General features: G+C 39.9%; 2 protein-coding genes and 1 pseudogene across 4 annotated transcripts in view; 1 reads left to right on the top strand and 2 right to left on the bottom strand.

Moving 5' to 3' along the window:
* The first annotated feature begins 143 nt into the window (after positions 1-143).
* Positions 144-18,487, top strand: LOC110973182 (lysosome membrane protein 2-like). 3 transcript variants are annotated; one of them, XM_022223795.2, is made up of 13 exons: positions 144-283; positions 3,525-3,643; positions 6,538-6,695; positions 7,425-7,569; positions 8,545-8,739; positions 9,357-9,504; positions 9,955-10,024; positions 10,538-10,719; positions 11,003-11,124; positions 12,383-12,456; positions 13,073-13,124; positions 13,990-14,175; positions 14,843-18,487. In XM_022223795.2, the coding sequence occupies exons 2-13, from the start codon at positions 3,527-3,529 to the stop codon at positions 14,957-14,959; spliced, it is 1,566 nt and encodes a 521-aa protein (XP_022079487.2). In that variant the 5' UTR covers positions 144-283; positions 3,525-3,526; the 3' UTR covers positions 14,960-18,487. The 3 variants fall into 3 exon arrangements, with proteins under 3 accessions (XP_022079487.2, XP_022079488.2, XP_022079486.2); XM_022223796.2 differs by having other exon boundaries at positions 185-403; positions 13,990-14,169; XM_022223794.2 differs by having other exon boundaries at positions 185-403.
* On the bottom strand, positions 1,782-3,357 carry LOC147799946 (uncharacterized; annotated as a pseudogene).
* Positions 17,769-23,810, bottom strand: part of LOC110973181 (hyalin-like) — a 36,925-nt gene continuing 30,883 nt past the window's right edge. The window contains exons 26-30 of the mRNA XM_022223793.2: positions 23,297-23,440; positions 22,674-22,810; positions 21,983-22,199; positions 21,674-21,817; positions 17,769-21,122 (exon numbers count right to left, since the gene is read on the bottom strand). Of these exons, the coding sequence (XP_022079485.2) occupies positions 20,773-21,122; positions 21,674-21,817; positions 21,983-22,199; positions 22,674-22,810; positions 23,297-23,440 (992 nt within the window). The 3' untranslated portion in view covers positions 17,769-20,772. The remainder of the gene's footprint in view (positions 21,123-21,673; positions 21,818-21,982; positions 22,200-22,673; positions 22,811-23,296; positions 23,441-23,810) is intronic.

Genomic DNA, 23,810 nt, shown 5'->3' with positions numbered 1-23,810 from the left:
ATGCCGTGATATCGCTTGCCCCATTGTGTGCTCCAGCTATGGAGGTAGAAATCTATGTCTACCTGATTTTTCTTTTATTTTTGGAAGCTATAGGTGGCGCTCTTCAAATTGAACAGAGCAGCGGTTTTGATGATCGATAGCTCACGGCGGATGTATGTTGTATGTATACATAGAGTTGGATATAATACCATCACATCAAACACACCGCGCCCGACGAGTGAGTCACGCGCACGGTACGACATCAAGTGGGCCGAGGGCCAGCGTTAGTTCAAGGAGTCAAAAGGTGACAATTTTGGCGTTTCACAATCTTGACATTAGTACTGTTCTGCAGTTGGTTTGAATATTGTGGACGTTGCTCCATAAGGAGATTGCTGATCTCGTTGATGGTCGACAAAAGTGAAGAGTAAGTAGATTTACGGCCCTTCCGAAGGAGTTGGGGTTTACAGTGTATCCCCGCATAACCGGTTTTCGACGATGTAAGGCCTTTTCTTCAAACCATGGACAAACTGACCAACATGAACGAAAGTATCACACCAAAAGAGGTCTCAGTCACTTCTTTTACATCACAGACTTGTAAAATAAACTTGGAGGACGTCGATCACACCTATCACTTTTGCGAAATTACCTGGTTTAGCTTTTAGTTGCCGTCCGTGGAGCGCCGCACAGCAAACACCGTGACCTAAATATCGACGAGAATACAATATCAAATCAGTGCTCTGGCTATCACATATTTCAGAGCTCTAATTTGATATTATATTCTCGTCGATATTCTGATCACAGTGCTACACAGCCGTTCCATATTTCTCTAAACACCGTCACCCATTTTCGACGGTCGCGTTGAGTAAGGTGTCCCAGTGACGCCATACACAAACTAAATGTCTGAAATTACTGGAATGCTGTGTGGTAAAATTCTTCCGTCTTTTTATTGGTTTTCATCTTTCGTTTTTCCCGACCCTGCCTCTCACTCTTTCCTCAAAAGGCTCATATGCATTTTTAGCAATGTTATTATGATCCAACAATACATGAACCCCTTGGCCTAGGCCCACCTGCTCCACTTTTGGGATGGGGAAGCTGGAGTTCCTTTTTATCACCTCCTTCCTGTTGGGTCTTCATGGTTCCTGCTACCCTCTCCTCCCCTCCTTTTCTAAATCATCAAAACCATCCTCTTAATAAACAAGGAATTAGTTTTATCATTGTAATGATTAATTCAGTTTTGGCAAAATGGAAACAATCCTCTTGAACGTGAAAAGAAGTTCGTTAACTGAAAGAAATGTTTCAATTCTACAACTTTGCCACTTTTAAGACTTTTCTGAATTTTGGACCTTCAAGTAAACAAAGCACATACATGTACTGGGAAAGAACTTAAAACTACTCTTCTGTTGGGGACTGAAAGCATGGCAAACCATGTCATGGGCAAAAAATGTGTCTTTCACTCGTAGCCGTGTGACATATTACAACGGTACTTGAGGTGAACCCAATGTGAACAGCTTTCGAACATGCACTGAGCCCATGAAGTGAAGTAGAGTTAATCCTTAAGTTCAATAGGGCAGTACCGGTGACACACACAGCATTTCTCGTCCTCGTTAATTTCCTCATCAGAAGATACATCATGAATGGATGTGATTGTTTGGCTTGGTCCAGGCTCACAGTGTTGTGATGCAACCATGGCAGCAGATTCTGTTTTCTTTGCCCGTTTGGTCGGGTTATATTTCTTCTTTCTGGTTGATGTTGTCTTCTGTGACGTTTCAACAAACTGCACAATCTTCTTCCTTACTGCTTCTTCAGTAATAACCTTTCCTGATGTCACTGAAGAGACACATCTCCTCTTTCTTAGTACTTTCTCTCGCTGGCCTATGATCTGTTCTCTTTTTTTTGAAGAGATCACAGGAGTCTGAGTGAGGGAGGCTGCCACTGCCGTCACCGTGTGGACCAACTGGTTGAGGTTCAGATAAATCTGTCGACTCACTTGCTGTCTTATTTAGTGCCTTAGCTGGTTCATAGTTTTTGACATCGATTATGTCATAGTTGCAAGGATAGATGCCAGTTTTCTTGAACGAGCTTCGTACGTTGTCAGGGGATAGGGCCTTGGAGTATGCTCTGCAAGCAAGTTCACAGATGGAGTATCTGTCAGTGCCTGTCGTAGAGTGGGCACACTTGTGTTGGTTGCAAATTGAATTGTAGATTTTCTCAAATGGCCCAAAGCATCCAACATCCATTGGCTGCAGGACGTGGCTCGTATGTGCTGATAAGATAAACAACAAGATATTGTGTTCTCTTGCCCAGTCAATCAATGGCAGGGAGATGTGGGAAGAATGTCCATCATAAAGGACAAAGATGGGCTCATCCTCGCTGCCGTCTGTGACATACTTTTAAAAATGTGATGAGAGGTAGTCCGTGAAAATTTCAGAGTTGGACCAGCCACTGTCACTTACAGTTCCACTGGCACCCGGAGTGCAGCCTTGAAGAAGCTCTTGTCTCATCCTCTGTCCTGGAAATACAAAATATGGTGGAAGTTGCTGTCCAATGGCATTCCCTTAACTAATGATTGTCACAGTAGAACCCTTGCCTGCAGTGACAGCAACTGTGGACTCTTGGACGCACTGACGATATGAGATGGAGAATGATTTTGCCTCAGTCCCTTTTCATCAATATTGTAGATTATCTCAGGGGCATCTTTTAGCTTGTACATGGTCATTATTCTATCAAGCTCAGTGAAATACATGTATGCCTTGACAACTTCCTCAGATGTAGCTTTTGCCCTATATGTATACATGTATGTCCAAGCTTCGTGGTTTTTTTACATGAAGCTCCGGCCATCTTCCCATAAAATTTCTGAACCATCTAATGGATGTCCTGCTTGCCGTTTGTGGAGACTGACTGCATACAAAGTAGCTATGTCGACAATGCCAGCCCTCCTGTACCCATAACCCATTACGGCCATCTTCTTGACATGTTCCACAAATTTTGCCTCTTCCTCAAGGGTAAACAAGGGAGCTGGTCCTGACTTAGTAGTTTCTTGGTCAACTCGGCCTTTGACTCGATCCTTCAATGTTGTCAGAGGAAGAAGAAGGCAGGAGGCAACACTCCTTCCGTTGTTTGTTTTGCCATACAGAATGTGGACAATGGATCAATGAGATGTATTTATGTACATGTAGGGTGCAATTGATCAATCTGCACTATTGCTCAATTTGTGCATGATTGGTCATCACTATTGAATTTGATGATTCATTAGTACATAAATCTACCATCAAGCAGTCACATGTACTTTCTAACTTGCTGTTATGGATAATTGTTTCAAAAGAGGGAAGTAGACGTAAAGTGGAAGATATCGTACAGGATGGACGGATTATGCAACATTGTAGCGCAATCGTGATTGACCGACTGCCCAACATTTGAATTGTTGAAAAGTAGTTCTGTTGCCATGCTAATGTTCACATTAAAGACACACACTGCATTGGACTTTGCTGGAAAATGATTTCCATGTCCTTAAACAGAAATTCCAAATTAATTTGTTTTTTCTTCAGAAATGGCAGTTACTACCAAGGTTTGCAGTGTGGTGTTGGTCCTGGGTGTCATCGTCGCAATTATCGGTGGTGTAATGTTCCCTGTCTTTCAGAAGATCATACATGATGAAATTGTCAAGGTGAGGTTTGGTTAGAGGCAAATCCTTCTTGTCTTGATAAATGTCTGTATACAGCACATGTACATGTTTTCGCCTTGATTTGGTTTGGAGCAAAGTTTAGTTTCACTTTATTTCACCTTCTGGCATTGCATCCTTGAAGAAAAAAAGAAGAATGATGTAAATCCCACCTGCCAAAAGAAAAAATAACAGTGTTCTCCAAGTTCTGACTTTATTACCGGTACATGGTGTGAAGTAAAAACAAAAATCCGGGTGGGCAGTGGGTGTACAGTAACACAAAGTTTAGGGCCTAAATCAACCCCCATTCATTTGGAGAATGTGTGATGCAATTTTGGGCATTTTTTTACCGCTAAAAAATTGGAAGTAAGTTAGGACATTCATTGGACAACAATTTTCATCAAGATGATGTTGTGTACGATGAAATTTTCCAGGATGTAAATGTTGCACCTGAAATTGAAAACGCAATTTTTTTTTCTAAGCATAGTGGCTACTGTTTAAACATGGTGCAAAACAAGCCAAACTTGGTGGGCATGTGGGCCATTATTAGGTTACAGGTTGTAAAACATTGAACTACATGGACTGTACGTGTTTGTCTCGTTGTTTGCTTTTATTGTTGTTGTTTTTTTTTCAGTTTTTTATTCTGGGTTTTCAGCCTTGGGTTTTGCTTGATTTGGATATGGGTTTGCAGTGATTTGAGGTGCGTTTGGTTTGGTTTGGTTTGGTTTGTTTTTGCTTTTGTTTATGTTTTTGTTTGCTATACAAAGTTGCTTTCATGCACATGTTTTGTATATACCATACTCTACATGTAGCTCTTTGGCACTAGACAGCGGTAGACTTGAAATCAAGTCTACTGCTCTATTAGCCAGGTGTAGTCCACCTTCCTTGCGATGTGTACATGGTGCGGTTTGGCTTGCAGTTTAATAACACGCAGGAACGGTCAGTGCAACCTCGTTCCTCATATGCATGTTCGGAGGTGCCCAATTACCGACTTGTACAATCTTTAAGCTCTTGTGTACAACATAGGGGGCTTGATACCAAAATTAGATGCAGCACTCTGATTGGCTAAGAATCCCAATTATTATAAGGGTCAGTTTGATTAGTCAGTTGAATGTTTATTAGCAACAGCTACCAGTACAGTCTCGTTCATTGAAAAGGGTATTAACATTATTCTGAAAAGATGATTTACCATAAAAGTATTGTTTTATTTTTTTACCAAAAAGATTTAAAGATTTGTTCTTGAATAGCTATGTATACTTAGTCTTTGTATTGTATTAAAAGGGATATTAAAGCAAGATATGAAAGAAACTAGCACTAATCAAATATACATGTAGAAAATGGATGAGTCTGTTATGTAGCATGAGCTACTGTTGACGCTCTCCAGTGGGTTGTGGGCCGATGTGTACCAAATCCCGGTACCGAACAGCACAAGACCACGCATTGTGTCGGGCCGAATCAGCACGGCACGCTGGATTGTGGGCAATGGTGAACAGGCTTAGCACTAATTGTAAAACGATGCAGTGTGCTGGTTTGTATCGGTTGTTTTGGACGACAAACATGGCCGACTAGCAACTTGATTTCAAGCCTAGACAGCAGAAGAGATGAACCCTGCTAGACTTGTCATAACAGGACACAGATCTACATCTAACTCTTCCATGTTTAGTAGGCTTCATGCATCGTAGTGCACTACGCTCCTGGGTTATTCTTGCACACAAGGGGATGAACTCTACATAACACATGACTTGTTACCAGTCACCTGACACAGTAGATGGACATGTACTTATTTAAGGCCCTTGAGCTATGTACACAAAGCAAATCAGATGTTGTTACCGTTGTTTGTGATAATTAACTACAAAGTCCATTCACATTGCAAATACAAAAAGTTTGTGGAAAAATTTGGTACCTTCATCAAAAGGACTACATGTACATGTATTCAAATCCCTCTAAATTCCTAGGTGGTTCTAGTTAAATCTAATGTCATTGTTACATGTACTTTACTGGGTTCAGCCTGGGGCTGAGTCAATTCGAATAATTCACTTTTCGAATATTTGACCTTCAATTGATTGAATATTCGGTCATACCGACCGGCAGATTGTTGATGAACAAACCATACAAAATCAGTTGCAAAACATACACAATTGTACATTATGATCAGTATAATACATGTAGCTTCTCACATGTAGGAGTATCTCCAGCCTTGATTTACCTGTAACAAGATTTAAGAGATGAACAAGACTTTTGCCCTGTTGAAAATTTCTATTCCTTTTAAATTGTTTAATGAACAATTTACTTTTTAAATCATTGTAAGATTTCTGACACCTTTCATTTGAATCTGCTTGAAACAAGCGTCCATAGTGCAATTTTCTCATATAAAACAAAAGAAAATTTCCCCTTCCTTTTCATGAATTTGGCATTCAAATTCAAAATATAATATTGGAGTATTTGACAATCGATCGAATATTCGGTTATTCAGCACAGCCCTAGTTCAGTCGAGTCCGGTTTGACATTATGCCCACATTCAGAGCTGTACTACGCTTACATGTACAAGGCAAGATTACATGTATGCTTATAAAATTCAGAAAACAGGGCGGTTTGTTTTCACTGGTTGTCAATTTTTGGAAGGAAAAAAAAGAAATGAAACTAGGAGCAATTCTAAAAGTGAGTTTTGAAATTGGAAGTTGAATGATTACATTGAAATATCCTTTTGGTGTAGTGGCTGACTCTCGGAGACTGTCGTTTGGAAATACTACGGTACAATTCATTTGCATATGTGAAAGACATACCGGTAATGTATTTCAGCCAGATCAGTGTCTGGTTGGAGCCAAAAATACAGTATTTTATGCCTCACCACGAAACGCTTGAATGGAAAAACTGCACATTTTTTATCCTTTTCTTTCCAGCAAACAATGCTGAAAATGGGCACCATGGGTTATGATATCTGGAAGAACCCGACGGCCGATGTCTACATGCAGTTTTGGGTCTGGAACCTGACCAATCCGATAGAGGTGCAGAATGGGAAAGAACCATTCCTAGTGGAGAGGGGACCCTACACATACAGGTAAAGAAAAAAAAGAGAATGATTGAATATTAAAAAGCAAACCTAGGAGACCCGAAAAAGCCATGAGCAGTGCATTATGGGTAACAGTCTGTGCCCAACTGAAGGTGTAACCAAACAGCATTCCTCTACACTAGGTGAAACATGGTGGTAACTTTGCATCTTTTAACTTTCTGTGTGGATGTTTATGATTCAGATTGGAATTTTTTTCAGTTTTAAAAAGACCTAAGGAGGTCAAGGCCGAATTGTCGGGGATTGTGAATTTAGGGACCCTGTTCATATAACATTTTCACTTTTGGATTCCCCTAGGCAGATGACTAGGCCTTTGACATCATGCTCAATAACTGTGGGGTTGATGTTGTGAAAAGAGAGCAAGGTTTTGAATTTTGAGGTAAATTATGAAGGGAAACTGGGGGTGTTTTAACACGACACATGGCGGAGTCAAATTTACACGGCTGGTTTATCAGGAAGAAAGTCACATGTTCTCACAATTTACAATTTGAAATTTCCAAACGACAGGGTCAGGGCCTTTGTTTTTTTGGGGGGGAATGACCAGTTTTGCACATATTAAAATGACAAAAACTTGGGGTCCCCATATTCACAATCACCAAATTGTATTCAGCATGCAATAATTCTGCAAACATACACATGCACTGGTAGAAATGAAAATGATTTAGTTACAATATTTTGTACTGTTGATTTGCATTCTTCTGTTCTTTCCGTTTCCCCCAGAGAGATTATGGTGAAGGAAAATATTTCATCTAACCGCAATGGCACCATTACATACGCTCAAGAGAAATCGTATGTGCTGGATCTTGATATGTCCGTGGGAGATCCACAGAAAGACAAATTCACAACAATCAACATTCCTGTCATGGTATGATAAGTCCAGGTCCCTCACAGGTCTCTGCAAGTCCATCACAAGTCCATCATCCAGTCTTAAGTCATATGACATTCAAATGCATTGTGACAAAAGCGTTCATATGTCATTGTGCACCCTGTTACCTGTGACTGATCTGATGAAGGAACTTGTGATGGGTTCAACTACATGACTGAATAAGTCAGTCAAGTTGTTGAGTTGACCACAGGGAACACTGTTTGATCCAAACCTTCTCAGATCGTACAAACCAATCAGGACTGAGCTTTGAACAATTTTGCAAGATAATCAAGGTGAAAGCTCCCAAGCTTTTACTTTCTCTGGAGAGTGATGACTTAGCAAAGTGTTGACTGAAAGCTGTCAGCAATTTTCCCTGCATTTTACCTCAAGTGTAAGTCTGTTTCAACATTTTGTGACATGTTTCTACAAATTCATTGCAAGTTCTGGCTATGCAGTTTGAAATTCATTTTTGGTGGCGTTATTTGGCTGTTATTCAGCACTAAAATAATTTAACCCTAACCCTACTCAATCCTTCACCTGTTGGAGGACTGAGGAGTGTTAGGGTTAAGCGATTGTTTTCATTTAGCCCAGAGCTGCACATGTAAACACGTGTACGGTACCTGCACAACACAAGTTTGTTTTTAAGTTTTACCGATCAGTGTACAGACATTGAAGAAAAAGAGTCCGAGGTTGCACATCTCTTCAAACAGACGGTCTTCGCGAGCCACCAAGTAGAGATGATCCGTTAAGTTTTCTTTATAAAACAAAGCAATGTTCCCTGTTTGGTTATGCTCAGTCGAACAAAGTGGGAAAAGCCATTAAATGCATTTGATTGCAATCTTTGTCCTAAAGAGTGGCTACATTTCAAGCGGCGAGATTCAAAATGAAATTTTTTTTAATGTCTGCGGTGTTGTATTTAATACAACATACAATAAGTGATGTCGGCTTTATTTTTTGAGTATATTTGTTTTTCAGACTGTTGCTGGAATGCTTCCACATTTGGATCTTGGTCCGTTCGAGAAAGCCGTCCTGGAAGGAATCATAAGAGGGTCCACTACTTTTCCAAGTCACACTGTCTGGGATATGATCTGGGGCTACGACGATGAGTTGATGAAGCTCGCCCATCTAAAGCACCTGGCACCGTATGACAAATTTGGATTTTTCGTCAATGTAAGTAGAACCCACCTGTGATTGCTTGTCAGCATGCAAGCAGACTAGCTTTAAATTGGTTCCCTGCTCTCACGGCCATTCCAGCAAGTACTGTCTTGCTACCAAAGCCCAGTTCCATTGTTTGGCAGAATATTTAGTGGGTTCACACCTGTACAGCCAGTCCTCCTTTGTGTTTACATAACAGTGCTCGGTGTCTAAGTTCTGTTCGGGAGCAAAGAGTTTGATTATGGAGGCTTCGTAAGATTCACTCAATAAAAATATCGGGGGAATTCAAGCTACTTAAGCCTGTGTTTTCAAGGCAAATTCGGCTAGTTGCAGAATTTGTTGCATTATTTTAATGGAGTTTGTCTTGTAATGCATATCACTATTCAGAGCCTTCCAACTCCTCTTCTTTAACTGAAGCTTTTATAGATTAGTAATATACATGAACATGTGCCTTCTGCCACTCCATGTTATACCTCTAAAAAGGACTGATTTTGTAACATTTTTAGTGGTTCACAAGATATTAATAAACATAGCAGAAACAGAGTTTGTTGTTGTTTGTCACACTTTTCAGCTAACATCTTAGCTCAGTACTAATTTCAAGCCAGTCTCTTGTATTGTTCTTTTCCAACTAGCGGAACAATTCCAATGATGGCCTGTACACTGTCTACTCCGGTGTGGACAAAAGTGACACCAGCAGAATTAACCACATCACCAGGTGGAAGGGCCAATCCGAACTGCCGTTCTGGAGCACTCCGGAGGCCAACACGATCAATGGAACAGGTGTGCTCATTGGATGGATCATTGTTCTTGAAAAGTCAGGGGCAGAAGATATAAGCAGTGTCAGGTGGCATGGTGCTAGAAGCAGAAGTGTTTTTGAATGGGAAAGGGGTGGAGCTTGATGAGTGTAGTGGGTGTTGAAACCTCTGCAGCACACAGAACTACACTTGGTTTCATGGAGTAAGAGAAATCAGAACTGTTTCATTATAATGGTCTTAATTTTATTTCTGTGTCTGTACAGCAGGTTATAAAAAGTCGCATTGAACAAATGCCAAGACCAAATCAACCATATTACTTTGTTCAAGGTCTATCTCGATCAAGATGTACTATCAAATTCATGAATTATGCGTGTAGTCAGCTCTCTTGCAAAGGACAGCATTTCAGTTTTATAACTCTCTTTGAAAATCACTGGTATCATTTCCGAGGGCTTTTCTTTGTCTTTGACATTTACAGATGGGTCCTATAATCAACCCTTTTTTGACAAAAGAAAACTGATGTATGTGTTTTCTTCAGATATATGCAGGTGAGGACTTTTGTTTAACCATTAAAGGGCCTAGTTGTGTACCATTTCATGGGTGGGGCTGCTGGCAGGTTCAGACAACAACTCCATCCCCATTCTTGGCTGTCCCACGACTAATCATCTTGGTACCTGGCATGCATGCAAGTAAAAACATGTTAAGTACATGTATATCTGCATTATGCTTTCATGCATGTTGGCCAAAACACTGTGCAAAGTCATGAGAAATGTTTTCATTCTTTGGCCTATCTGTCTTGAGAAAGTGGGAATTTTCAAAAGGATATTAAATGTTTGGAGAATTTAGCTCCTGCAGAAGGTGAAAAAGATTTCTCTCTATGATGGCAATCCAAAATGACATTTATTCTCTTTCTAGTTTCTCATTTTTCTCATTTCCAGTGCCCTTTTTTTACTTCTGGGGGATGGGGTAAACTTGCCTGAAATTCAGGTTGTTGACATTTTCCATGTGGTATCAAAAGGAAAGAAGCCCCGCTGATTCACATTGATTGTCTTTGTTGGCAGATCTATCAGTGCTGTCTATGAGAAGGAAACAGAAGTGCGCGACATTTCTACGTGGCGATACGTTGGCCCACCCGAGGCCTTTGCCAACGCCACTGAGAACCCCGACAATGCCGGATTCTGCACCCCCAACACCACCTTCTGCCTGCCCAGTGGCCTGCTGAATGTCAGCAACTGTCAGTTTGGTAAATCTTGAGATGCTCTTTTGAAATAAGTGTGGTAGTGGGATTCAAGTTTGTCTCGGCCCTCGCTTTTCGTTGGAACACGGTTTAATGTCCACCTTCCTTGATGTGAAATGCCTATTATCCAGGGCATTTTTAGCAAGTGAATGTGCTGTAGCAGTGTTGTAGTGGAATACACAGCAGACAAAATATGGCCGTGGTCCCAAACGCATCTCAGAAACTTGAGAATGTTCGGTCAACATTGGTTACCATGCATGATAATTGTTACCTGATTGGCTGGATGCAGGTGCACCCATTGTGATGTCACTCCCCCACTTCCTGTATTGTGACCGGGACAAGGTCATTGACCTTGTGCATGGGGTCGAGCCCCAGAAGGAAGTACACCAGACATTCTTCGACATAGAACCGGTGAGTTGAGCTGCAAAGCTATTTCAACTTTAACCTCTCCCCTCCCTGTTTGCCACCCCACTTCACGTCATTATTGACTCGCCCACCTCATCTGTACCCATTCGAAGCTCTATCATGGAAGAAGGAACACGGTTGTATGCACAGTTTCTGAATAAGGAACCATACTGCTCTCCTCTTCTGACCTTACATGTAATTTCTGTCCTCTTCGCTTGCACAGAATAAGGACTAAGTGACCAAGTGTGATTTTCTGCTGTCTTCTTTTTGAGATGTGATTCTCTGAACTATGGACACAACCCTCAGAATTCCTCATTCTCTCACTCTTTTCATAGACCTGACCTAACCTGACATAAAAAAACAGGATAGCAGGAAACAGGATTTCATAAGTTGTCTATGTACATGTATCATGATACTTTTTTGAAAATCGTGTCCTCACTTTCCTTGTATATGATCTATTGAGCTCATACCTCTGAGTTTCCTGTTTATTCTTGGAGGGGATTGAAAGATAGAATGTAATTGTAGTCATTTGACTTCCTGGTTCATTTACTCAGCAGAATATGAGAAACCACAGCTTTGTGTATGCAAATTCTGATTGCAAACAAGCATGAATTGCCAGAAATTGGATTTCCATTCCAAGTGAATGTTTTTCCTTTGTGTTTCAATGAGTGCATAGTTTCCTTTGTCAGTCATTTAGTAGCAGTAAGGGGTATGCTCAAAATCCCCTGATGTTTAACACAGGTTTTGTCATTGTCATTCACTTTTTGTGCATGAATCCAGTCACATTTCACTCGACTTCTGGACGGCCCCCTTCAATGGTGAAAAAGTTGTGTTGAGTTTTGTAGAGTGGCAGTTGCTCTGTACAATAGTCTCACAATGCTTTTTGCCATTGACAGGGGCCACTACATAAAACAGTGATACTGTACATAGCCATGGTCATCAGAGTGCTCTATATTTAAAACAGTGTTAGAAAAATGGGTCTCTTAAAAAAAACAAAGAAAAATGAGGGAAAACCATGACATGCAAAAAGTGATAGAAAGCAAGCTCTGTGCTATGAGAAGTACAGAGTCTTTGTTTCATTTGCCGGCAGCCATGAAATCTGACTAAAAATGCACAAATGCTTCAGCTAAGTTCGTACATGTAGAAATGTTCAAAGAAACCATGGTAATGTTGCACGTCAAGACTGGCTACTCTTTGCCTCTAGGGGCCTTGGTTTGCAAGAAGTTAGCCAGAATTAGCGTATATTCTTTATCTCTTTTTTCAGATGACTGGGGGACCTTTGAATATTGCCAAAAGGCTACAAATTAATGTTTACATGCAGCCATTTGAGAAATTTGAGTAAGTTTTGTATTTTGTTTTTAATTAGAATGGATGGAAGATTAAAGGTCCATTATGAGCCATTGCCTTACATATTCCTGAGACCCTGAAGTGAAAATTGCTGTTTTTCACAAGCACAGGAGAAGTTGCACTCTGCACCATTCTACGTGTATTTGTTTAATGGAAGGGGGGCTTACATTTCAATAGTAACCATTTTGTCCGTCTATTTGAAGTTTACTTTGTGTAATTCTTAACATCATGGTGCTATCTTTTGGATGGTATTTGGAAATTAAAGGAATATTGAGTTTAAAATCTTAAGGTTCAGTCTTAAGCCTGGTTTCCATCTCGACATAAGAAATGCAGAGAGCAATGCAATCAAGATGCAAACTTCAACACAGACATATTGAAACATGCCAGCAGCAGGCCCACATTGAAACTGCAGGTGCATAATGAATAGAATGTATGTGTGGGATGCACTAATCCTCACACAAAGCCACGGCTGTTGACGTCTCCCATTGTGAAGGGTTAAAAGAGGAAAGAAAACTTTCATTTTGCAAGTTGCATATGAATAATAGATCTTATATAAAACCATGGCTACATGCCTGTTCAGTATCTGCATTTTTTATTCTCCTTGCAGTAAACTTAAGAACTTGAGAAAACTCTTTCTACCTGTCGTTTGGCTGAATGAGGTAAGACTAGCTGTTTGGACCTTCTAAAAATTTTAACCCAATTCTGACTTCATAGATCTGCTGTGTGATGTGCTTATTTTCTCTATTAGCCATTAACCAAATCTCAATACATGTAGATGATGTGCAAACATGTAGGGGAACATTTACACACATTCTGGTGAATTCTCTATGTACATATAGCACCAGGGCCCAGTTTCACGGAGCTGCTGAACGGTTAGCAGAAAAGATTGTGCGCATTGAGATTTCTATTATTACGTCAATATTAAGTTTAAGTAAACTTGTCCTCCAAGGTTAGCATGCCATTGACTGTGCTTACTGTTTACAGTCTCTAGGAAATAGGTGGAGCATCTGCTAGCAATAGCATGAAATCTTGTGCTAAGCAGGGCTGTGAAATTGGGCCTAGGTGAAATCTACACTCATCCCCCACTTGAGGAATTCCCATTGAGTTATGTATGCACTCAGAGGTGCAGACAAGTCCTTTTGTTGTAAAAACCTAGTTTTTACTAAGCAGTGCCATAGAATTGGGAAAATTTAATTTGGTTACAAAATTGTATTCTAAAAGCATATTTCAAGGTGTTATGAGTAATATTAAATGCAGCAGAATGCACATTCCCGAATTATCATCATTTTAAAAACTTTTTTGTAGATACCCGTATATTGCTTTTGTGGGATTTTGGTACAGTTGATGATATGAATATTTGAGCAAATGGAAGGTTGAATATTTGAGTATTCAGCAATTTGAATTGACTCGGCCTTAAACTCTGCCTAGTAATCCATATTGTGATGTCAAAACCTGTAGCCTTCCAAGCCCCATGTTATCTACACTGGATCCTGCCGGTAATTCAAATTCTGTCTCTGACTGTAGAGTGGTCTCTTAACTGAGAGTGGAGCAGATCAGCTCAAAAGCCAGGTGGAGACACCAGTCATGTTGACCGTGATTGCTGAGTATGCCACGCTGGGTTTGGGGCTGTTAATAGTCATCTTGGCCGTGGTTGTGCTGACTGTCACTTGGATATATAGACCTGTCAGGCAGCTTCCGTACTCGGTGAATGTATGAATCATTCTCATCTTCATTTCACCTTACAGTAGTCATTTCTCACTTTGAAGCCATTTCAGTATCGTTCCCTGAATCTGTTTTATAATTTGGTAACTGTTGAATGAGATGGTACCAGACTATTTTATGATTGGTGGGCCTTCTGAACCTCAATTTCAAGTTTTTTTCAAATTCTGCGTTAAAACAAATAAAGATATGTTTAATCACAAAGTTTATAAATCAAATTTCATGTTCAGTCATTGATGCTCCTGAGTTCCAAACATGAAGAGAAAGCCTCGCTTTCAATTTCAATATTGCTGAGTCGACCTGGGTTAGCTTTTGGAAAATTTGTAATTTGCAAGAGTATACTCCTGGCCTGATTAAGAGCAAACGTTTGTGAAGGGCAATATCTCATGGCATCTCCCTGATGCAAAACGGGTGATATTAATTGTAGGGTTTTCTAATGAAAATGTTCAGTAGTAAATTTCAGACCAGAGCACCAGTAGAAAACCTAAGCCTTTCAGGTTTGGGAAGAAATCTCTGAGAGTCACAGCTCTTGAGGTCTCTAAGCTCAAATCCCTCATCTGTTAGATTTTCTGTCGGCATGTCATTTCCGTTTCTGTTCATTTACCCCATTTGGAGTTACTTTTCTAAGTTACATATTGTTTTTTCTTTTCTCCCACAGTCTACTTCTCCAGAAGTCCACGCTGGCAGGTACCCTGGCAACTCCAGTGTGGTCCCAGTAAACCCCAACGGACCTGTGGTTCGCAATGTGAATGAGTCATCTCCATTGCTAGGTTGAGGAAAACTTTAGTTGTGTTTCTTATTACTTGGAGAACCTGTCTATTGTCCACACCAGTGCCCATCATGGAAATACCACTACCCTGTGTCTAAACCTGAAAAGGCTGAACCCCAAGACTGACAATACCAACTTCCCTGTCACCATAAGAATGCCATGTAAGGTGGAGTGGATCATTTGCAGCCTATCCAGCAAATCAACTGACCATGCTATTGATGATGATCATACTTGGGTCAAAGATAGTTATGTTGTTAAATTCCATGTTCCGTTACGCTGGCAGGCATGCTGACATTTTGAAAATCACAGTGAGAGAATGCCAATTTCACATCTTTGGAGCTTTCTATGGATACCACAGTCATGCCTTTGACATGTTATTGGGCAAATCCGTGAGTGGGTGCAGTACCCTCCCTGGTAGGATTTACTTGTAGTTTACTGAGACTCTTATGATTTAAATAGACATTGAATAGGAGTAACCAGTTGGATGCATATCATCAAGTTGGGCAGTGTATCAAGTTGGGCTCTTTCACCCACAGGAGGGACATACACGCTGGCGGTCAAGGAATATGCACCAATGAATTGTTTTTTTCTCATTCAGGCAAGTCTGAAATTTTGTGCAACAGAAGTTTTATACCCTAAAAACTATTTTTTTTTTCCTGCTGTTGGGCATCTGAGTGGAAAACACCCACAAGAAATTTGACATTACCAGTCTTTCTGAAGATTTGTGTAATCAAAGAAAACATAAAAAGTAATGCCTTTCATTGTCTCTGTACAAAACTTCATGCATCTGCCTTCTTGTATACACAGCTCCTTTGTGTTGACCAATCTTACATTTCAGAACAGGTTATTTTTAAATTTTTGAATGACTGTAAATTATGTGATGTCACTTAAAATTATTGTGGTATATGTATAGAGGAATTTTTTTAAATTGAATAATTAAAAGAAGAAAAATTCAAATAGTTTGAGAGTCTACATGTACAGTACAAAAACATCTTTTGAATAAAACCTCTTGCAAGCAAAACAAGTTTAACAAATAGGCAAATTTAATTGCCCAGCTATAACATTCAGAGCCGTTGCCATAATATGTTAATTCGGCTTTCCCTAAACATTCTCTGATGCTACTGAATAGCTTGATACCTTTGGATTTTTTCTTCCATTTTTTTTAGTGTAATTTGACACGTACATGTACATGCATTTTTAATTAGGAAAAGGAGTTTTTGACAGGCCACCTTTGAATATATACATTTATGACATGTGGATATCACATACTCTTCTAGTGTATTGCTTTTAACCAATCTGTCATGTCATCCAGCACTTGGATATGGAAGATGTTTCTTCCATACCCAAGGGCCGAAGGTCCTTATAATAGTGGCTGTAACCACTTCCTAGATGACTTCGTTATTTCCATGCTCAAGCTAGTTGACTTGGACATGACTTATCACTTGGGAGTTGGCTTTCATTGAAACTGTTCAGAAATTCTGTTTATGAATTTCTCAGCTTGGGCTCTGAATGTGGGCAGGTGTGTACACCAGCACCTCACAGTGATGACAGTGTTGTTCTTTGCTACTAACGTACCAAGCTTCCCTAGCATGCATCAGGAAGGAGCAGGTACTGATCCAGAACCAATCTGGGGAAGGGGCAGATTTGAGGATTTATTTCTGTAATCTGTTTGTGGCTTTTCTAAGGATGAGGCTAAATTTGGGGACTTCTTGCGTGCTATTCCAAAAATATTGCATCTTTCTGGTAGGAGGAGTTAGCATGAGCCCTGATTCCTCCCCCCCTTCCACCAGCGGAAGTGTAGGCATGCACACCAGCTGGACACTGCTACCTTTGCCGGCTCTTATCCCGTCTTTTTTTATTCCAACATGCATTTATGGAAGCAGTCTTTACATATCTCGGTACTTTCTAGAACACCGTCATTACAGTGCTGTGGCCTCATGGTTAAAAGCATTGGATTTGTAGTCAACAGGTCAAGCCGTAGGTTGTGGGTTCGAATCCAGTCTGGGGTCATGGTGCATGTGCCCTTTGTCACTCATTGCCTCTCCCCACCCAGGAGTATTTGGGTACCCTGTGAGGGTGGAAATGATTATTGTGATTGATTTAGCTGCTTTGCGCTGAAATGGCTGCAGCCGAGCTGTATACTCCCCAGGGAGCTGAGAGGGTATTTGGAATATTTCTTGGCCCAATGAGCAGGGGTAAAAATAATGTTGGGCATTGTAAATGCCTTTTTTATTATTATTATTAATGTAAGGATTTAAACTTCAAAATTGGAAGTTGTATTTTTCAAGTGAAGCTATGCTGATTTTTCCTTTTGTGATGAACTGCCCTGCAATTAATGTACAGTGGCTATTTTCCCAAGAGCTACTGCCATTTTTTTGTCCTGAAAGGAGACAGAGGATGAAACAGGTGACTGCCATTTGAATGCATAGCTGTGTCTATGTGCCATGCATGTGTGCTGGTGTGTTGCAGATTTTTTATTTTCCTGATTTGGCTGAGCATGTAAAAACAGTGGTGTCGACATATTTTCAGCCAACTACATGCATGCAAGTACTTTTTTTGACTGATTTCTTTTCAAAGTTTCTGTCTCACGTTTTCTTGTTTGTCATACACGTAACTTGTTTAGTGTGAGTTATTCTCAGGATTCTTTGTAATATAAGTGTGATCATTACTATGGAAAGATTACATGAGAAATTTATTTAATTATTATTTTGGTTGATTTAATCAAGCATTTCTGTCAGAAATCTGAGAAAGAATCTTGGAAAATCTTAGTATTGAAAAGTACTTTAAAACCATAACTCATTTGAAACTAGCCATCTTGTGTAAATTCTGAAAGCTTTATTTTCCTTATACTTCAACTGCATAGTATTCAGAAGCCTGGAGAGGCAGCCTGGTGTCAGTAATTAACAATGGGCCAGTTAGGTATTTCAGGAAGGTGGCGTCACTCAAGAACAAAGAGCCCAATGTTACACCAGTTTGAACATGTTCATTGTGTTTGAGTTGGCACATAATGGCCCTCACACAGGTCACATCATACTGTGATACAGCTGACCGAGCGTACACATTTTGATGTTCTCCTGTGACCTTCGACATATTTGATTTTGAGAATGCACTTTTCTGATTCTGAATACTAAGCTCACACCTTGTCCATGTAGCAGTCAATATTTGTAGACATAATAAGTATAATCAGTTGCAGGTTCTGCTTTCTGCTTTTTGAAATGGCAGAAAAGTAGAAAAGTCGAAATTCCATGTTACCAGAACATAAAACCTGCTTTTCTACCATTCTGATAGCAGAAAAGCAGATGGCCACTTTTCGTCCTCCACAACAGTGCCCATTTTGTCAGCATTATTACAGTGACTTTTATAAGTTAGTGTGGCCTCAAGAAGGTTCATGAAAAAGCCAAACCTTCCTGTTGGGATCATGATTTTTTACATTTGTAGGTGATACATGTATGTGACAGTTTTCTAGGAACAGTAATACCTTGGGCACTGATCGTCAAGCAATATAATAAATGAAATTTTTAAATGAGAAACCAAGCTGTAGATTTCACAGATGTATCGTTCAAATTTAACTGTGCTTCAGATTTTCACATTATTGAATACATGATATAAGATTACAAGTGCTCATAAGATTACAAGTGCATTTGAACTTGATTCTGTCTTTTCACCTTATCCTATTTATAACAGATCCTTACCCACAGATTCTGTTTCTTGATTGGCTGAGAACTAGTCACATGGCATGTGTTATTTTTTTCTGTCTTGCTGAGTACAGCCAAAAGTACTATGCCTGTAACAACCTAAATAGTATGTCTATCAAAACTGGTTCTGAGTGTAATGCCCAAGCACTAGTGCTATCGAGCTGGGTTCAAACCTTCCATGAAGAGGTACTTTGAAAATGTGTTTGTGAAATTCAACAAATTTTGCACATCAATGGAACTACTTTTTAAGGTTAACTTAATCAATGATTGAAATCAAGCAGAATCTGTGGGAGAGTTTTTGTAAACCAAAATACTGACTCTGTAGTAACCAGTACACCTGCCTTCTGAGGTATTCCATGGAGACTTAATTCTATTCTCAAATAGAATGCTTCATCAATTTCCACAGGAGGTTAGTTTTATGTCAGCACATCAAGTTAGTGAATCAGCATTGGCAATGTTAGACCCAAATTCAAGGATGCTGTCTATTATTAAAAAGTCTGATTAAATAAAAATATTGAACACTGACTTATTACCACAAACTGAAGCCACACAAGAATGCATAAAGATGAGAGCTTTGACAACATTAAATTCCCACAACAAATTAAATGTTTAACTCAAAACACAAAGCTGACGATACTTTTTGATGCCAGCTTAGTGGCTTTCATGAATATAGTTATTAACACAAAAACAGAAACTACCGGTATCTCCCAGTCCCCAAACCCGTCAGATTGGTCCTCAAAACTTACTTGTAATTTCCCACAAAGAACTAAAACAAAGCCTGTTAAAGATCATGTCATAGATCTTTACACATCTCTTAGTAAGCAGCTGCAATTTAGTGAATATCTTTAGTAGCATATAATTCTGTAATTTACACTGAAAGTCTTATATTTGTGCTTCACCGGATTGAAAGGTTTCAGAATTTCCTGGAGTTTGTAAATTTTTAGATTGAATCATCCAGGTTTAGCCATTTTCTTGCAGTTGTTACCCAATCTAGCCACATTCATCAATTCTGTGAAAAGTCCAACTGAGAATGTTTCTGTCTACTTTGAAGCCAACTCTTGTTGAAATTGTTCCTCCCAATGAGTGCCAATAATTACATGCATCAGCTACACTTTGGTCAGCATTTCTGCGTTTTTACAAATTCCAGTTAAATGATGCTTAAACGTAGAATATTTACACAATCAAACTCAGTGTATGCACTCTGTATATATGTGCATACTTCACTGGGAAATGTGTTAACACTTTTATAAGCAAAGTCAAAGGGTTAGCAGTCATGCAAATAAGCTTATAAATATGTATGAGTGTACTTCAGGTAAAACACCAATCATGCAAGTGCTGTGCAATGATTAAGAACTGCTCTGTGTAAAATACTGCTCAGATCACCTGAAGACAAAATTGAACAAGCAAAACGAGCTGAGAAACACGTTTACAGAAACTTTAAGTATAAAATGGTATTTCTAATATATTTGCGTAAGAAGTAAACGTTGAGATGGCCTCTAAGGGAATTGTCCCACGAAAGGTTTCCAAACCTTTTTGACTTTGGTGAATTGAGAGTCTTTGTCAGGCACCTCAATTCAAGCTCAAGGTCTAGAAAGGTCAATTCAAGAAAGGTCTAAGAATAAAGTTGTCTCTTTCACTGAAAGTGTGCACCAGCAATCACTAACTCAAATCCCCTCCATGACCAGTGCTTGATTTTATTCCAAAAATCAACCACTATTCTCAACTACAGTAGCTGATGCTAAGCACATTTCCATAGTTTCACTTTGATTTTGTGGACTTTTTATTGAAAACATGAAATGTGTGTTAATATTTTCAGGCACATTCTTCCCAGCACAAACATGCATCAAGTTTATGTGTCCCTGTTCTTTGAGTTGACACCGTCAAGAAAAATCTTTAAGTTGAGACCACTGATGAGCTCATTTTTGGCACTGGATAAGATGTGGACTTCATGGTGGGACGCGTACTGCACAAACTATTTGGTCCATAAGTTAAACAGGGAATCCCAGAGTTCATTCGATTGGCTCTACATCCAAGGGAGACTTCTGATAAAGATTCATTGTGCGTGATTCTTTGAAGGAACAGGGTTGGAAGGATCTTGTTTGAGCTCCAGTAATCATATTGATGCTACTCTGCCACCAGTTCGATCCAAAACCCACGTCTATTGATGAAGCCATCACTCATAAACTGAATCCATAGCTGGTTGCCATCGGATACCAAATCTGCTGGTAGGAAGAAGTTGTTCAGACACAGGAGTTCTGTGGCATCACTGACGGTGTCCCCATTGCCAATGTGCAGATAGTCAGTTGTCCCCACATCAATCTCCACATCACGGAAGCTGACTCGGATCTTGGCAGCCGATGTGGTCACCATGTACTGGCAGTTGATGCCCGTCACATAGTCAGCCGGGTAGTTGAAAGAAGTAAGGGTGTATGTGCTGCCCGGACCTCCAAGACTGATGATGGTGTTTCCGCAATCTTGTCACACACAAAAACAAAAGAGAAATAGCCATTAGGCCTGAGACAACGATGACATTTATTTGACATGAAACTGACTGCATCATATACTGTGGGAGTCTAATTTGGACAGCACCCATGAGGATAAAAAAGGGAAGAAATTTAAAAAATATCAAACAGGTGGGAAAAAAAATGGAGCAAGGGGATAAAATCACAATGTGCTTGAAAACACCTTGGCGTTGACCCCTCTTCCACCATACATGGATTAGTCAGTTTGCTGTTCCTGATTGCTTTGCCCACCCCTAACTCCCCCCCCCACCACAAAAGTCCCCAGTGGTGATGCTCATGACAGCAATATCTTCCCCATGTTGAGACTGAGCACAGCACAGGAATCTAATGGCACTCAAACTCCCTACGCCAAGGTTGTTGGGGACATTACGAATGTTAACATTTTCGTACCATCTTTAGCTTGCACCGTAACAAATCCAAACCGCAATGTACATTTCAAATTACAATAAGTTTCTGTCAATGAATAAACATTACTCAACACTGTAAACTGTGCAGCTTATTACCTGCAGTTTGGCCACACATATGCTCATCGTTGTTGGCAGCACAATCTTTATAACGGTTACACCTAGTTCTGCCTTGTAAACACTGGTCCTCGCCACACTGAACCCCATGAAGAGCCAATTCACAGTATGCAGGGAAATCGAAACCTGTAAAAAAAAAGAAAGTGATTTCTTAGCTTGCATATGAATTTCTTGTATACCTCCCCCCTTGCAAGTGACATTGGGAAATCACAAATGGTCAACGCTGCGCACTGCTTTTTATGCACATACAGCACGGGCACAATTTAAAAACAATGACATTTCTGGGCTTACTCGATCCAGCAGATGTGTATCGCCACACTCGGACCCAAAAACCCCGCCCAACTCCACCACCACTGACAAACACTAGGGCGAATCTGGTGCCATTTGTCAGGTGCAAGCTGATTGGTGAGTCGATGTCAGGGGTGACCTGTGACCCTGTGGCTTGATTGATGGCATAGAGCCTGTCACCGGCGCCAAGTTGAATGTCCATGACAACAAGGCGGAGTGACTGAGATAAGAAAAAAGAAGTTACTGTGAGACAAAACTGGCTGCCCAGAGTCTGCTTGTTAAAGCAAACCACAATGTTTTTAAATCATCATTTTACCAGCCTTACATAGTAGCTGTGTTTGTCCTTAAAATAACTTGGTGACCTAGTTTCCCAAGGAGACTCATGGAGTTTCATCATCCATACCTTTGCCCCGTCAGAAAGTTTCAGAGACTGATACACAGCTGCATTACCTGCGACTTTGCTTAAAATCATCAAGTAAAAAAATCACGAAAGAGCTTACAGCTGCTCAACCTTTAAGAAGAAATTCATGCTCTGTTAAAGATCATTAACTAATCATGTACAGGTGAGAAAGTTTGTCTTGCCAAATTTCAAGAGGTTACACGATATTGCTTTTGATATGGCAGGCATTTTTAAACTGTCTGAAATATTTTCAAGCAGGTATAAGCAACGGCAATGGGTTCATACTGCACTTACTACAACACTGGTAGAATCGATATTCCAGCTAGCATTGCATGGCCGATACTCTCCAGGGTAGTTAACAGACACTATGTCGATGTGACTTACACCATCTAGTGTGAAGCCTACATTTTCAGTCAACTCCATCTGACAACCTGAAACACAGGAAAGATCAAAAGATTAGTCCCAAATTGATTCGCAATGATAAATTTCAATTCTACTAAGACTCACATTTAAGATGTCAGCCAGCTAACACAAATTAAAAACATGTGTCAGGCTACAAAGTAAAGAGCTGACTGGTAAACAAAAAGGCTTTCTATTCAGACACTCTATCAGAAAAGTCAGTCATGAATGTTTTGCATTCATGCGATGGAAAGGATCAAATTGATTCAATGACAGATCCAATGTTCTATTCCACAAGGCAAATTTTTCATGTTTGCTTTTCCTGTTTATTTCTTTCAATTTTGGGAGGTTTCTTTTCATTCGCTTGTTTAAAGAGTCAATATTTTCCGCTGAAATGTTTGTTGTGGAGTAATACTCTCAGCAAGTAGTTTATTTTTCCTAAACCTTTCTATTTTTGCACTGCTAAAGGAAGGAATGTAAGCAGAATGGATCCGTCATGAGATATGCTAATTTCCTACTTGGTGGGCAGTTCACTTCATCCTCTCCACTCAGGCAATCATTGGAGCCATCGCATCGCTTGGAAATGTTAACACATGTTCCGTTTAGGCAAGGGAAACCATCAAACTCAGCACAGAATGAATAGGAATCTGGGTATAAGTCACCTGAGGCAACAAAAAAATGAAGAGAAAAATGAAAGTCCACCGGCCTATTCATCAGGCTTGCATATAAGTATTCAAGTACTGAGTCAGTCAACCAAAAGGATATAGGAACAATTAATTTCAGTTAAGTCAATCCGTATAGATTTTGGTTTCAGACAGGCACAATTACAAAACCCTATAAAGTTCTTCATTGAAAAGAGTGAAAACACGCCTTCAATTGTTCCCACTTGGAGCGACTTCTTCCCCATTCAGAATTTTTCATTCGCAAATTATGAAAAATAATGAAGCCGGTAATAAGTCGGTTAATATGAGGGACCCTCTAAACCCTATCCACATTGTCCATGTGTCACACTCTGTGCGTCCTATTGGAACG

Source organism: Acanthaster planci, linkage group LG02, assembly GCF_054643075.1.
Source record: "Acanthaster planci isolate LZ-2023a linkage group LG02, COTS_SCS, whole genome shotgun sequence".
In the NCBI taxonomy this organism is placed as follows: domain Eukaryota; kingdom Metazoa; phylum Echinodermata; class Asteroidea; order Valvatida; family Acanthasteridae; genus Acanthaster; species Acanthaster planci.
Note: the sequence above shows the minus strand (reverse complement) of the source record. Positions and strands in the feature narration are given on the sequence as shown.

Coding starts and splice junctions, on each gene's coding strand:
- LOC110973182 (XM_022223795.2), top strand. CDS start 3,527: ATGGCAGTTACTACCAAGGTTTGCAGTGTGGTGTTGGTCCTGGGTGTC. Junction 3,644..6,537: donor TACATGATGAAATTGTCAAG/GTGAGGTTTGGT, acceptor TTTTCTTTCCAG/CAAACAATGCTGAAAATGGG. Junction 11,125..12,382: donor CATTCTTCGACATAGAACCG/GTGAGTTGAGCT, acceptor CTCTTTTTTCAG/ATGACTGGGGGACCTTTGAA.